The sequence below is a fragment of the Schistocerca nitens genome, chromosome 5, assembly GCF_023898315.1.
Source record: "Schistocerca nitens isolate TAMUIC-IGC-003100 chromosome 5, iqSchNite1.1, whole genome shotgun sequence".
Lineage (NCBI taxonomy): Eukaryota > Metazoa > Arthropoda > Insecta > Orthoptera > Acrididae > Schistocerca > Schistocerca nitens.
The window spans coordinates 246,822,849-246,839,339 of NC_064618.1; the positions used below are offsets into that span (position 1 = coordinate 246,822,849).

The 16,491-nt window shown below is 39.1% G+C and overlaps 1 protein-coding gene across 5 annotated transcripts in view; it reads left to right on the plus strand.

Moving 5' to 3' along the window:
* LOC126260848 (interaptin) overlaps positions 1-16,491 on the plus strand; it is a 212,946-nt gene that overhangs the window by 69,483 nt on the left and 126,972 nt on the right. The window contains exon 1 of one of the 5 annotated variants that reach the window (XM_049958259.1): positions 3,819-3,930. The exons of the other annotated variants lie outside the window; for them this stretch is intronic. Coding sequence (XP_049814216.1) covers positions 3,910-3,930 — 21 coding nt within the window. The 5' untranslated portion in view covers positions 3,819-3,909. Of the gene's footprint in view, positions 1-3,818; positions 3,931-16,491 lie in introns of those variants that run through there. 5 annotated transcript variants of the gene reach the window in all.

Here is a 16,491-nt window from a genome sequence, read left to right on the forward strand (position 1 = left end):
TCCAAGGGTTAAATGCATGCATTGACAGAAAGTGATTGTGGTGTCTTGTACGAGCAGATTTGTGTGCGTTACTCAGTATTAACAGTCACGAAGAGCTACCAACATAAAATTCAAATCCCATTTCTCCGAATCACCTAGTACAGGCCTGGAACATGAGGTGCAATATGCTAGCAGGCTGGAGTATAGTGACTGTACAAGCAGTATGGTCATAACAAAATGTCTGGGAAACCTTCCGTTTTTGAATGGTTCTGGCTTAATGACCCGTGTTTTATCGCCATAACTGAAAAGTACTAATACTAGAGTCAACAAATGGGAACAAAGTTGAATCTTATCAAGCTGTTTGCAAATTGGAGCTGACTTTTTTTCTGAATTTGTCCGTTTTGTAGATACATATCAGCGATCAGCCACAAAATAATAATTCAAAAAAGTTCCATTTTCAAATGACGCAAGTATCATTGTGAAAGACGTGCAGTGAAATGTAAATGATTTAACAAAAGAGGTCGTGGGTCATATCTGATCGTGACTTAGTGAAAACAGATTGACACGTAACTGCAAAAAACCCAGTGCATTTAGTTTCTAGGAAGGAACTTAATTTTGTCACAAGACCATCAGGTAATCAGTGAAGTTGTTTATTTTTGAAGTTAGTTTAAAACCTATTTTGGAAGCACCGCAGTTAGGATCTTGCACGGAAACTGAATTCTACTCTCTCTCTATCATTAGAAAAATCTCCAGTGTCTCAGGAAACGTAATTTAGTTTACTAAAAGCGCTCGAGGCCATTTTATACTTTTCTATTTATTGCCTTGCTGTCTGTCCAGTCATTTTTAGCTGTTCTAAGTACTAGAACTCGTTAGTTGGTTTTGTGGCTTCATAGTTTGCTATTATTATGGCGCAATAATCACAGACATTTGTCGACGTTTGGATTATTCACTGACTGGTTTGAGAGAATATATGGGTGCTTTTAACTTGGAGGGTGCTTACGTAAGACATAGTTAGTTTTCGGGGAAACAGGCAAGATAGACTATTTTTAAGAAGTGTCTTAGTCATAATGGCGTGCACGATTAATATGGCCGTTCAGCCGACGCACGCGTAATCGCAATTTGATTCCATTAGTTTCCGTACCATACTCTGTTTTGAATGTCTCTTTAAGTTACCTTTCATTGCAGTTCGTCTTTCGTGTAGTTAGGATTTTAATGAAATGTAGTGCAGGTTTGATTTCTCCTCAAATGTTAGGAGATGTAAAAAGGCCTTGCTTTCTAGGCTTAGTTCATTCATTTGTCTTCTGCAAAATAATTATGTATTTTTGTACGTTAGTGCTTGGACTGCAGCATAAATAGGTGTAACGTGCTGCATGAGCGTATCATATCTTGGTTTTAGTGACGTTGAAGGAATGTTATCTTGGTAATCTTTGGTGTTTAGGGTTTCAAAAGTAATCCCAGCTTCACATCCAGTGTAGTAACGAGTGTCTGAAAATAAAGTAGCACCATGACACACTTACAGTGACGAAAATTGTTATTGGACTTAAAGAGATAAGTTAGGCTGGAACAATCAATGATATTGGCATGTATGTGTGCAGTAATATTGGCCCTTCTTTTAACCAACATACACAACGAAATGTTTTTTGTGTTCATATTAGTTTTCTGGAAAATATTTTCTGAAATGTGTTTTAAAGTTAATCATGTAAGTATTACTACGGACCTTGATTTATTTGGTGTTTTATAAGGCCTTTTTGAGCATTTTGGCGATATTATTGCTTTTCTGGGTGCGTATTTACGGTAAGTATTCTCTTTGGAAATAACTAGATATAGCACGTTATCAACAACGTTAGTAATTTCATTTATCGAAATATTCAAATTCTTTGTGAAGAGGCATTTGTCAGTATTGACGTTCTTTGAGCAACAGACATTACCGTACAATTAAAATATTTCGCTGACTGGGAAACACACATTAGTGTCACAGTATAGTGAGGTTTCATTGGTCCAATAAAAACTGTCTGATCACGTTGGTAGTACTGCAGCGCTGTTTCTCGTTACCTGTGTTACGGAAACAGATCGAAACACTCAGATTCCTACTCGTGTCTGATGATGCAGTGAATTGAATGTAGCAGCTTATGTTTGGTTACTTAGCGTCAGAAGCATGCCTCGTTCCCATTGTTTTATCTGATTTTGGCGTAGTTCCAGTAGCTTGTGACTCGAAGCAGAAGATTGTTTAAATTCCAGTGTTGATTAAGATTTTATTTATCTCAGAGAGCATTTTTTTCCTTTCAAGTGTCTCATTCGATCAGTTGTTGACGCTGTATCCCTTCCCGATACTAGACTGTAAGCATAACGTTTACCATTCATACCCCAGGTTGCTAAGAAATGATCATATACTTGCAACAGGTTTCAATACAATTTGCTCATTTTTTACTCACTGCACCGACAAAACAATGTAGATTTTGTTGCGTCTGTCAATCTGCCTGTTTTTCCCTTGAAGTGTTATTGCGATCTCCCCCCTCCAATTTTTCATGTTATTTGGGGATTACCGCGATTATTCCTCCTATGATTACTTAAGAGTGTTAATTTATTAGTATCTGGTTACCGTGCAAGCCAGGGAGGTAATGGTGGGCTACGAGACTCGTATTCAGGATGAACTGGGTAATTCTCCACTGTCCTTCACATTTAGTTCTGTCGTCCTCTCCTTAAATGCGAATGTGACTAGAGCAATTACATCACTTTTCTCGTCCAACGGAGATGGTGCACCGTGTCTTACACTGTGATGAGCTTACGGCCCTGTAGGTCATGAACGACATTATTGGATTACTGAGGCAGGCGAGTTAGCCTGGTTCCCTGCGAAAGCACAAGAAACCACATTAAACGTGTCGGGTTCGCATTTTGTGTGGTGTTTCCTAAATGATTTCGATTGGTTACATATATCATATTATAAGGAGTCATTGAGAAGAATTTTTTCACTGTGATAGTTAACCTCGTAAGAGAGTTAAAATTTAATTTCATAACTCCGGCTTCATCAAAGCACAACACAGAGGAAAATAATTATTTTTCAGTTAATCGTTCAACACGGACAACATACTGTAGCCAAAATCAAAATGGAACGAAAAGTGTATTCGGCGTTTTTGAGCAATATTATGTAAACAGCGAAGATATCTTTTGCTGCGAGGCTGGTCCCGGCGTAGGTTCGAGTCCTCCCTCGGGCATGGGTGTGTGTGTGTTTGTCCTTAGGTTAATTTAGGTTAAGTAGTGTGTAAGCTTAGGGACTGATGACCTTAGCAGTTAAGTCCCATAAGTTTTCATACACATTTGAACATTGTTTTAGCTGCGAAATTGTGTAAAGCATCGGAAATGGCCTGCATGTTAATCCTTACATATTTCCAGTTGTGCGTAAGATAGTTACCATACCATTCTCCTGTGCCGATGGTTCCTGAACAGAGTAGTATCTTATCATTTGGATCTTATGTTTCTCATTTCTTCTTATGAGCCCTTACTCATTCTGTCACAGTAAACTTGCACCATACGCATCAGAAAGGCCACATTACGTTGGTAGTTTCTTATATTATAACTTCAACGAAGAGGTGTAGTTTGACGCGGCGCATAATTACGTAGCGTAGTTGTGTAATATGTTACCTATATAGATGTTAGTTACGGCCTGTTATTGGTCGAAATGTTCTGTTTGTCCTTTCAATATGTGCGTAAACCAGAAAGAAATGTAGATTCCACTGCCCCCGAAGCCACCGCGTTGCAGCTACACGAATTAAGCAATGTTTTCGTAACCGTTAGTAGCGTGCTTTATCGACACACTTGCAATGCGCAAGCGCCGCGCCGGTCACTCTTCAAGCCTGAACTCTTTGGACTAGTTCAGTTGACAGCTAGCTTGCTGAGTGACGGCTGCAGTAAATGGAGTGGGAATGAAGAACCATGGGGAATGTTTTCCACAAGGTAAGTCGCGCTTGCAGATGTTACGGAGGATCAGGAGATTGCGCGCTGAACTGCAGCTGTCGGTGCGGATGTGACTGCACTGCGTTTCGCTGCAGTGTGTTGCATTACGAGTGGGTTTTTTTTTTTTCCATTAAATGAGAAGGTAAAGCGTTGCCTGCCGGTGGTGGCCCACAGAAAACACCAGTCATTAACACCTTCATTTTGACTGTTATTTTATGCTGTTGAGTTTCTTAGATGAGCCTTACAGCCTACACAATCCGTTCTGACAGAAGAAAAGCGCTAATATCCATCGTGATTCTGCTAATTGATTCTCACTTTCTTCTCTGACAACACTGGATCTGTGTGACTTCGTGCTTTAGAGTATAGCAGTAAGGGTGCTCCCTGTTTCCTCATAACGTTGATGACATCCTGTGACGCATTGTTTCCTTAGCAGGCCAGCGTTCATATAAGTCCAACTTCCTTCCGTTCAAAGTATCGTTACACTCTTTTTATGGCGGGTAGACCACAAGGCATGAGGACACGTTCTGGTAGAGACAGGAATTCCTCGCCCTGCTCTTGCTTGCTTCACATGACTGACCATAGCGGACGAAAAAGTGCACCTCCAGCCGATTTCTCCGTCGCTACTATTCCAGAAACAGCAGGTGTATAACTTGACACTAAAGTGTGTTTCACAGGGCAAGACAATGTTTTGTTTAAAATTTTAATAGTACTGCGAACTTCTTACATTCTGCTAGCTAAGGAATCTGGCACAAATGTGCAAGGTGTGGGCCACAGTCGTTTTGACAAAATCTTTGTTTAGGGAAACAGTTGTTTACAGAAAACTTTTTTCCTTATAATCAGAAATGACGCCTCGAGGATATTAACACATTGTAGTAGTGTGAACTACAATTATTCTCTCTCTCTCTCTCTCTCTGTCTGTTAAATAAGCCTAATCCCTCGTTGGTACTCGGCCGACAAGTATAAATATCCGACACTATGACGTGAAAAGTAATTTCAGCTCTGAATTTTATGTATGGAAATTTGCTTGCTGGTTCCTCTGTGTACTTGCATGCCAAGAAATGTGGCTACTCAACACAATCGTGCCCCCAAAGCTCATTAAAAATGAGGGAGAGAACATAAATATTGCCTGTTCTCTTTCAGCTGTGTTGCGAATCGTCGTGTTTAAAATTTAATTACTAACACCTACTGTTAAACTTTGCCTGTAATGTCTGAATTCATTTGAGAATAGACGTAGAATTTGTCTTGCCTGCTCAGCAGTCAATGAAACGTATTAATCATTTAATTCGTCGTATGTTTCTAGTCAGCAGAGGATAAACTGTTCTCTCTTGCTGGACTGAAACTAGTTTTAACAGCCGTTGTAGCAGAGAGAGAGAATGTAAAGATTGCCGTGTTTGTAAATAGTAAAGTCTCAAACATGGAGGAGGACCATTGTTGTGGGACAGACGGAATAAGTAGCATATTTTGCAAAGGAAAAATAAAACACGATCTTATTGTGGCGAAAGCATTTGAAACTACGCTTTTAGATGATTTCAATAGAACTATGTCTCGCAGTTAATTTTTGCTTACAAAAAATATTTTGAAAATATCGATTCCGAAGATATTTGCATGTATTACCAACAATAGATGCGCCGGGGAATAATACAAACGAACGTTGCCTTCTACAACAACTTTCGGAAGGACATTTTTGAATGTTTACTGATTTGTCATTTGTATTATTTGCTAAATTTTAGATTTGTGAATTATTAGATTATTTTTGTCTGTGTAGCCAGTGACAATTTTTTGTTTGTAGGATATGGATTTCAAGTGGGCAGATTCTGATAACGTATTTTCAAGAGAAATGGGTTTAAGACTCTTTTGGTTTGAATTTAAATGAGTGATGTTTTTTGGACATCTTGTAAATTAACCGTCGGAAGATATGTTAATTTCGTTCCAGTCGACTCCGCCCACGAGAGTTCATAAATAGTAACTTCTGGTAAGAGAGCAAATGAATTAATTCAGCAGTTAACACGGAAGATGCATGGCTTCGGTTAAAAGTACAAGATTCTTTAAGTCAGCCAGAGTTTGTTTCTATGAGAGATGTTCTAGAGCTGGGGACTACATACCGTTGATCGCAGAATCGGAAGGAAGGCGCCTAGGTCTTTCTCTCCTGCACATTCTTTGCCCACAAACGAATTGGTACAAATAGAGCTTAGGACCAGTGGAAAGGGAAGCCTAAATAGGTATTATGGGCGTGCAAGACTGTCACACTTTTCACAATCACCACCCTCCTCTGTAATATGTTCAATATATTATGTCCTTTTTTTATGCACTATTTCCCCTCGATCGCTGCTTCCAGTGTCAAACCAAATACACTGAATACCAACCTTTCCGTAAAGTTAGCCTGTGGCCATCCTTTGACTTGTGCTTCCTCGTTTGAGTTTTATCTGCATTTGATGATCAACATTTTACTGTGAAAGCACATAAGAAGTCTTTTACAATTTTTGCTCCAGGATATTACATTTAGTTTTCAAACGGAAGTTTTGATTTAGACACGTTCCAGGAATTTCTGCCTGAAGTAGTGTATTTATATTCCTCAGCACCGAAGTTTCATTTGCGGAATTTTTTTAAACTCCTTTCTTACTCGTTTGATACTTTGATTAACGGCGGCAAGCTGTTTTAAATGAACTCTTTACTTCCGTTCTTACCCCTACTTCCGTTCTTACCCCTTGTATATAAATTACTCGTATTGGCTCTTTAACGTCTCATTTCATGATCAGAGGATTTACCTATGTTCACAAATTCAGGTAATATGTACAGTCTGCTTTCTTTAATTTCCTTTCCACAAGTACAGTATCAGAAAATCTACTCGGGCACTTACATCTATTCTGCATCGGAACTTTTCTTTCAGTATATCATATCTTAATTTTTAATACATAATTATAGTTATCATATAACAAACTAAAATCAGACTGACTGACTTTACTGATTCTGTAAGATAGTTTACTACACTCATTTTGCAAGGTAGTAAGGTAGTGTTGATCGTAATACATCTGTTTACATAAAAGTCAATATCTTTACTTATTTCAGAATATCTGAAGATATCTTATCGCTTCCTTGCTTGCCCCCCCCCCTCCTTTTTTTTTTTTTTTTTTTTTTTTTTTTTTTTTTTTTAAAGGCTGAAAGTAATTCAGTATGATCACATTACCAACAAGACTGATCACAGGGTTCTTAATCGAAATTCATCATTTTTCACTCTCAAGGACAGTCGTTCTCCGTCGCAAGACTTTCGATCTGTTCCTTCATCGTATTTTAGCCTAGTGCAGTCCGGAACCTTGTTTCAACACGTTTACTTCCCATCTTCCCTTGTATAACATCAGTTTTTATTAGAAGTAGTTGGTTTTCAATTTTCCTACAGATTTCTTTCATCCATCTTGGTTTTACTTTCTTGCGCCTGTTGTCGTTTTGATTTGTCGCTGTCTTTCATTCGCATCCATTTAATGTTTATGCCCTGCTTTCATTGATAGCATGCGTTATTTTGCCATTTTGCTGTGTGTGTGTATGGGCCTCTGTGACTTTAAATACTTCCAGCTTCACTGCTTCTTAAATGTCCCAACATTTTTTTCATCGATCACTACCCTCTAGATTTGTAGAATTTCCACTTTGCATAATTCATTTTTATTCATTAACTAATACAGTTTCTCTCAGACTCTGTTTATAATTTCATCATGTTGTTCTCAGCTGTTACGTATTCGCTCTCTATCCGAGTTCGGTAGTCATGTTGGAAACACATTTCACGTCCTGCTTCTACCATTGTATTTTAAATAGGAAGCCACTAACTATACTAGTTAGATCAGCTAGTTATCACAAGGAGGATATGAGCTGAATCCGTACCTGTACCCCTGTGTACCTTTCAGTTCAGTGTATCGGTCAAATAATTTATGTTCCTTAAGAGCTTGTGCGTTGTTTACCTCGTGCTATCCATGAAGACCCCTCGCAGCGTACTTATTGTGCGAGTTCCCTTCTTTGTGCTGAGTGCTACTTACAAGGGAACCTCCCCATCGCACCCCCCTCAGATTTAGTTATAAGTTGGCACAGTGGATAGGCCTTGAAAAACTGAACACAGATCAATCGAGAAAACAGGAAGAAGATGTGTGGAACTATGAAAAAAATAAGCAAAATATACAAACTGAGTAGTCCATGCGCAAGATAGTCAATATCAAGGATAGTGTGAGCTCAGGAGCGCCGTGGTCCCGTGGTTAGCGTGAGCAATTGCGGAACGAAAGGTCCTTGGTTCAAGTCAGCCCTCGACTGAAAATTTTACTTTCTTTATTTTCGCAAAGTTATGATCTGTCCGTTCGTTCATTGAAGCCTCTGTTCGCTGTAATAAGTTTAGTGTCTATGTTTTGCGACCGCACCGCAAAACCGTGCGATTAGTAGACGAAATGACGTGCCTCTCCAATGGGAACCGAAAACATTTGATCGCAAGGTCATAGGTCAACCGATTCCTCCACATGAAAACAGTCTGATGTATTCTATACTACACTGGTGACGGCATGTGCGTCACATGACAGGAATATGTTGTCGACCCACCTAACTTGTACACTTGGCGAATGGGTAAAAAGATTCTTCTACCTTGCCCGATTTAGGTTTTCTTGTGGATGTAATAATCACTCCCAAAAAAGTGATGAAAACATAAGAGTTTGTCACATAAACAGCAGCAAATGAATGCAACAGTTTCACAGTCGCACAGTTTTTCCTGTGCTCTGTCAAAACATGTTTTTAACGTTTTAAAATTTTTCCGTGTATAGACCGTCAAATCCCGCATATGTCCAAGCAAATCTGAACATGTCCTGGAATTTTGGAGAGCGAAGTTGATTGTGTGTGTGTGCCTGAACTTTGATAATTGTCTGAAAATAAAAAATTAAACTTTTCACTCGTGGGAAGACTTGAACCAAGGACCTCTCGTTCCACAGCTGCTCACGCTAACCACGGGACCACGGCGCTACTGCTGTCGGACTACCCTTGATGTTGCCTATCTTGCGCATGGACTACTCAGTTTGTATATTTTGTTTATTTTTTTCATAGTTCCACACAACTTCTTCCTGTTTTCTCGATTGATCTGTGTTGAGTTTTTCAAGGCCTATCCTCTGTGCCAACTTACAAGTAAATCTGCGGGGGGTGCGATTGGGAGGTTCCCTTGTTAGATATGAGAGGAAAATCCAAATCATTCTGTGCAACATCAGTTACTGGGCGATTCCTGGTCTCCCACAATGTGATTGTGATAATGAGAAGTCGAAGGGCGTTCATTGTGCAGCGGAGTGTGCGAAGTGATGCCGTGTAGCCCAGTCAGCGAAGAACAAAAAATGCCAAATAGGGGAAAAAAATTTTGTAGTCGCAAATTTTTGTGCAGTGGTATGGGGAAGGCCGTGAATAAAAGTTCCAACTGGTGGAGTGTGGGCGAGTTGGTTAGGCTGCATTTAAAGGTAATTTTGTAGGTTTTTCTTGAATAACATGAAAACTGTTAATTCTAGGGAACATAATTCACAATACAAAATTAAACTACATAAAATCTCATACAAAGAAGGTCTTATTATTTTTTTTCTCTCCAAGACTAATAGTTTCCACGTTGCAGGGAATGGAAAAATCGCAGATTATTGAAAATAGTGTTTAATGGTATACAATTTGTGTTTGTCAAATGAAGTGGGTTAAAAATAAATATTGTTTGGAGCAGTAGAGTCATATCAACAGTAGCACAGCACCAACGAATTTTTCGTAACGCGCATCTCATTATAGGGGAGCGGCAGGCACTTTATGCCCGCACTACAAAAAATTGAAAAAAAAAAAAAATTCCTTAATGGTTGTTGACTTTTACCCTCAACATGCGTATTAGATACATATTGATGTGTAACAAAGATCCTGAACCTGAAGAGATTGGATATGATGTTCGTTAGGGAAAGTGGCATCTACTGCTTAGACTTAAATTTTTGGGCTAACTTTAAATGAAAAATTACAACATTTATGAAATCTGGTGGACTGAATCATTAAAATAATAAATATTATTTTCAAAATAACTGACTAGATTACAATATTTTCGAAAGGTGGGCATATAATACCCCCGCCCTTGGTATTGGTATTGCAAGGGTTAAGTGATAGATTGTATTTTGGATCTGTAACGGGGAGAGGGGCGGGGAGACAGAAATGCGAGATAAGATACGTCACTGGATTGCGGTCAGCACTTCCTTCTTCATAGGACTGCAAACTGAAGAGAGTGCAGGTGATTGCTCACTCTGCCCCACGACAAGCAACTACAGGGTGTTAGACAAAAATACCAATCGCTCGCGCCATGTGAATGGGAGGCGTCGCAGTGCGCAAAAGTGCCCCGGGGACTGGAGTGGGTAGAGGTGTTTTTATTTTCCACAGAGTGGATTAACACTGCATTGAATGCGGATATGAGTTAGTAACACTAATGCAAGAAACTCAGAATCTACGTAAATTTTTGCACACCGCTACAGAAGAAATTAATTTCTAGTCGTCCTATAAGGAAGCTGTAACGTTCCTCCGTCAAAGGCAGTTTCCCCCACCACAACCGCTGCTTGGGTTTTTGTTTATAGACAGACTAAAACTTCCTAGCATTTCCTATCCAGTTTCCATAGGTGAGTACACAAAATAACTTGGCCGAGTTCGTGTTTATGTAGTATAGTTATTTTCAATTCAGTACACATCTGCAGTTGTTAACGGAGCTTTTGAATAGCATACATTCTTATAAGTACTATGTTTCAGCAATATGTGTGATGTTTACAGTGGCGTAAAATTGCACTGCTTTACAATAAGACGTAAGGCCTTGCAATTGCATTGCAGTTATTTGGTTGTGAATAATTAATGAATGATCGGAGAGTTAATTCACTTCACTCACCGTTAAATGTGGCATGCATCTCATCCATTTTGGAATCGCTTGCATATGTAAAGTGGGTTGCACTAAGTGGAGTTACTTATACATCCACAGTATATCTTCCAAAGAGGTGTGTGTGTGTCTGATGGAATGGGACTGATCATTATCAAGTGCAGAACAGTAATCTGCTGTAACCCATTGCCTGAGTTACGTTGAAATATCTGAATTTCTACGTTGAAATATCTGATTTTCTATAACACCTAAGTGTCCTAATTCTGTTCCAGAGGGAGACAGTTTAAGTCTCCGGGCCTCTTCAGGTCTTGGAAAGGCTGAGGCTGTGGTTATGCATTTGATACCCCTCATGCTGTGAAAAGTATTCCAACCAGTGGCCTGGAGACAAAGAAATTGCCATTGTCGAATTCATTGATCGCATTACCCTTGTGACAGTGCTGTAAAATGTTGACAGGTCCAGGTATTGAGCTATTATGTAAAAACTCGTGGACCTCTCAACATGTTTTCGCCAATAGCGATTTCATTGTGTTCACTACCACTAGCTGGAATGTTTTTCACAGCATGGGTGTATCAAATCCATTTTCCCAACCACAGCTCTCCTAACGTCTGAAGAGGCCCAAAGGGTAAATTGTCTCCCTCTGCAACAGAAGTAGATTATCTAGGTGTTATGGAACTTCAGACAACTCAACAAACGTCAAGCAATGCATTACAGCAGATCACTGTGTTATACTTCAACATAATCAGTCCCATTCCATCAGACATATTCACACCACCTTTCGAGATATACTGTTGATGTGTGATGACTGGATCCACTCAGTGCAGCCCACTTTACAAGTGGTGAAATGGATGAGATGTATTCAGTCTATAGTAACACATTTAACATTGAGACAAAGTAACTTTCTGGTCATCCCTTATTATTCACCACCAAGTGACTACAGTACAATCACAGAGCTTTATAATATGTTGCCAATGATGGACAACATCAAGGTGCCACATTTAAAAATCCTACCTCTCTCCCACCAACACTACAGACGTCACTGACATCATCACACTTATTGGTAGTATCTCATCTACTCACATAAGAGGAGTTGGAGAGAGATGTTGGAGATATAGAAAATGTAAACTAAAAATTGAGCAGCAGCACTTTCTTTTATAAGAAAATTTTCTTTATATACTAATGCACCAAGTGCAAAACATATACAATTTATAAGAATTAAGTACCTTCGCCAAAATTATTTTTGCACTTTATCCAATAGTTTTATGTTAAACAGTACTTTAAGTAAAGAATTCGTTTTCTTGTAGTAAACTGTTCCACTTGTACCACAGGATAATTAATCACTTGTATACAGATGGCAACACATGGATCTTACAAAATAGCCTTTTTGAAATCTATATATTCCTCGTAGCAGTGCCACTAAACCACAGTGGGCTGGTTACTTTTCAAGTCTTGAAATATTCTTGTTGAAAATTGTATTAATCTTGCATATAAATATAGGATGTTGGTATTTCAAATGGTGGAGACGGGCTATTAAATTTCAAGCAGTACCCGGTGGGAGAAGTTGCCTCTTTGGAAGAAAGCTACAGTTGCCATACAGGTTGACTAATAAAGAATTTCCCCTCTAACAGTGTAGAGCTGAGTGCAGAGTTTACATGGTGTGTTCATATACATTCCTTGTGTTAGTGTCATTGATAACTAATATAGTCATGTCTGTATTCCATGTAGTGCATACACACTTTGTGGAAAATTGACACCTACCGACATGTCTGCACACTTCATTGCCAATGATTCAAAAGGCGCGCAGGGAAGGTGTTTAACTTTCTGAAACACTCTTTATTTGCTTCTTGTCACATAATGGGGTAGTTATAATGGAGAATCTCTTCTGTGCATGACAACAATCTGTTGACCTGCCTTCTGTCATGCTTCTATTACTCACCTCTCCATCTTGTTACGCTCCTAAAAGACAATTTATCCCTAAATAGAGCTGTATTGCTTGGAAGTAATACAAATATTTAACATTTGTTTTTAACTCACACCATTTAACAGTAACATAAATTTTATACTGTAAAACACTATTTTTAATAATTTGCCATTGACCATCCACCGCAGTGTGGAAACTATTAGTCTTAGAGCAAAACTGAAGAGGACCTTTTCTGTAGGAAAACTCATGCAGTTTGATTATGTCCAGGGAAAAAAAATTCACCAAAATTTGCAGTTATTCGAGTTAGTAAAGAAACAGCTAAAAAAGTGACCTTACCCCCCCTTGCACTCACACCCCACAATTGGGGATTTTTAGTATGTTGTTCATAGAACTTCTTCCTGCATTATACAAACATTTATGACTACTTGAATTTTGCACTCAATTTTCCTTCGGTGATGGTTAGTGAAGGCAGGTAGTGAGTTATGCTTGGAAAGCCTAGACGATAGAGCACTAGCCTGCCAGGAAGTTTCAGTGTTGGGGTCATGTTTCGTACTCCACATTTGACTGTAGTAAGTGCCACTATAACTAGCTGAGAAAGTAATTTCGCAGGACGAGGGAAAGAATGGTCATACCAACCCCAATCTACATCTACATCCATACTCTGCAGATCACTGTGAATTGCATGGCAGGAATATTTTCGTAGTGTCTCATATTAGGGTCTCTTACTATTCAGTTTACGTATGGGACGCAAGGAGAATGGTCTAATCTTATTGCGCGCTTCCTATGGGAATGATATGTAGAGGGTGGTAATATGTAGAAATTTATTGAAAAATTTACTGTAATTGTAAAACTGGCTAATTCCAGATCATAGCGAGCAGTCTGTTACGATCCATGATACATGCACATCTACATTACTAAACAGTTAACCGGGGGCGGTCCCAATTGCAGGTCTAGCTATTGGGTTCCAAGGGCACCAAAAATTTGATTTTCAGTAATTCACAAGGTTATTGATAGAACTTCCGAGGGCACCAAAAATGTGATTTTCAGCATTTCACACGGTCATTGATAAAAGTTTTAAATTCTGTTCTAATCTAGTCATTAAGAGCTATAATGTGTTAAAGATTTAACGCAATACATCTAGTATTACAGTTAAGAACTGCATATAAGTATTGAAGCAATGTAAACTCATAGCGTGCAAATTTCCCCGATTATATTCATTGAAAATTAGATCACTTCACGTCTCCCAAAAAACTTTGCACCATATTCCAAGCCTTCACGGAATTTTTTCTCGTTGACACTCTCCATAAATAGATGTTTTTCGCTGTTCATACAGCAAAACTTCTGCATCAGGCATGACGTATTAATTTATTACTTTTTTACTACGAACTCTGTTCGCAACACAATTTGCAGACGGTGTCCACATATACGATTGAAGGTATCTGGAAAATTACGTTATCGTACGACACGTAATTCTTGAGATATGACGGTTTTAACATGGGAATTCGAATCTTTAACGAATCGGAAGCAAGGATTTACTGGTGGTAACGAGACAAAACCAAGATATCCTCAGAGGTGTGCCACTTCATGGTTTTTAGCATTTCCTTGACCCTTCCCCACTTTTCAGACAAACTCGTCGCTACACGTGCTGCCTTTCTTTGTATGCATTGATATCCGACTGGATCACCTTTGATAATGCACTATCATGTGTATAACAATCTGAGGGTTTGAGGATAGATTTACAACTTCAGATGCTCCAACTTGGCGCCATAAATTGCTTTTCTGGATGTCGATAATTGTTTAGGAAGTTATCAGTCAACGTGTTCTACAGTTGTCACTCAAAAGATCGTTTACATATACAGATTTAACTGTTTTTAATGTCATGCGATCAGGGGCACCCATACACAGGTGCTAGAGGGCGCCGCCCGTACACTCGCCTCTCCGCCCCTAGCTCTTAAGAAAAGGAAAAAATACAGTATAGTTAAGTTTTTTGTTTAAAGAAAATGAGTTAAAAATCTGTATTAGATAGGTTTTTTACAGGGTCGCAGCTGGAACTTTTTATGGCTACTCATAAGTCGCCATTCGTCTTCCAAAATATTAAAAAATACACCATAACCCCCCCCCCCCACACACACACACACACAAACACATAAAAAGCTATGGGCGCTTTTTCGTATGATAGATATTCTGACAGTCAAACGTTTCATTCTTGTAATAATGGTTGCATAGGTTGAAACCGTGTTAGGTGGCACAAGAAAGAGTTTCAATAAAAGGATGTGTTAAGAGTTTTATAGATGCAGATACAATGTATTTTTTGTAAGATTTGCAGATAGTGTCGAAGTTCGGGGAAAATGCTTCCCAGTGATCACCTTCTCTCTTGCCAACAAAGGTAATTGTTGTTTGGGAAAGACAATCGTCAACCTTCAACAGTGCGTTCAAAGAAAGCTTACATAACAGAACGTCAAACAAATTCCTATTCTCGGAACACAATTTTATGTTGGAAAGATTTAACGTGAAATTCTCGTCTAAGAATGTCTTTACGCAGAACTGGCAACAACGCCGCGTATAGTAGCTTGTCTGCTGTCCGTAGTGTTTAACACAGCTGTTTTTGTGATGTCTGTTAGTGTCTATTAATAACGCAGCGCGAAAATGAAACGGCCGGCGCTTTACACGCGGTTTCCGGTCAATTTTCATGACGTGAACATGTTTAAGACACGGCAATGAACTTAGGAGATGGTTGGAAGAAACCTAGGTGGCTTTTGAACTTGAAAGTAAGGCCACAAACAGGCGAATTTAAAGATCCACACACGAGTGTGGATTTAAGTTTCCGAATCGCGCCGTGTCAAATACAAGAGTGCCAGGATACAGGCTGTTTGTGTTGCCATTTTTTGAAGTATAGCCATCGATATAGCTTTCGCAGTTGCTGTTACGTGTGATTTTAGAGAGTCTACTGCGCTGAAAGTAGCATATTGTCTAATATGGTTAAAGTTCATCGATGTATGTGTTTATATGGTTCCCGCACAAAGCCACGTCGCCGCAGTTAGATATCGACTGTGTGACTCAATTATTGTCATTTGGAAGGCGGAAGGAAACGGCCAGAACTCACTCCATAGGAGACAATTCTTACCATCAGTTCAATTTTGCAGAGTCATCATTTAATGAAAAATCATATGAGGGTGACCACACTGAGATACAGATGTTCTCACAAAAGTCACTTAATACAAAACCAAGTAGAAAATATATTAATTCAATTTTAAGAAATATATTACAACTTTCTTACAAGATTTTACAATTTCTGACTATGTTCAGATGTTAATCTTCTTCAGTTGTATATTTTGGGAGCCTCCATTCACATCGTTATTTTGACCTAAAGTATTCGACAACTGGATCATATAATTCAGTAACTCATCTTTTTCATAATTTTATTTCAAATATATCAATATAATTATGTGCTCAATCGTGATTCGCCATTGATACATGAACCATGACCTTGCCGTTGGTGGGGAGGCTTGCGTGCCTCAGCGATACAGATGGCCGTACCGTAGGTGCAACCACAACGGAGGGGTATTTGTTGAGAGGCCAGACAAACATGTTGTTCCTGAAGAGGGGCAGCAGCCTTTTCAGTAGTTGCAGGGGCAACAGTCTGGATGATTGACTGATCTGGCCTTGTAACATTAATCAAAACGGCCTTGCTGTGCTGGTACTGCGAACGGCTGAAAGCAAGGGGAAACTACAGCCGTAATTTTTCCCGAGGACATGCAGCTT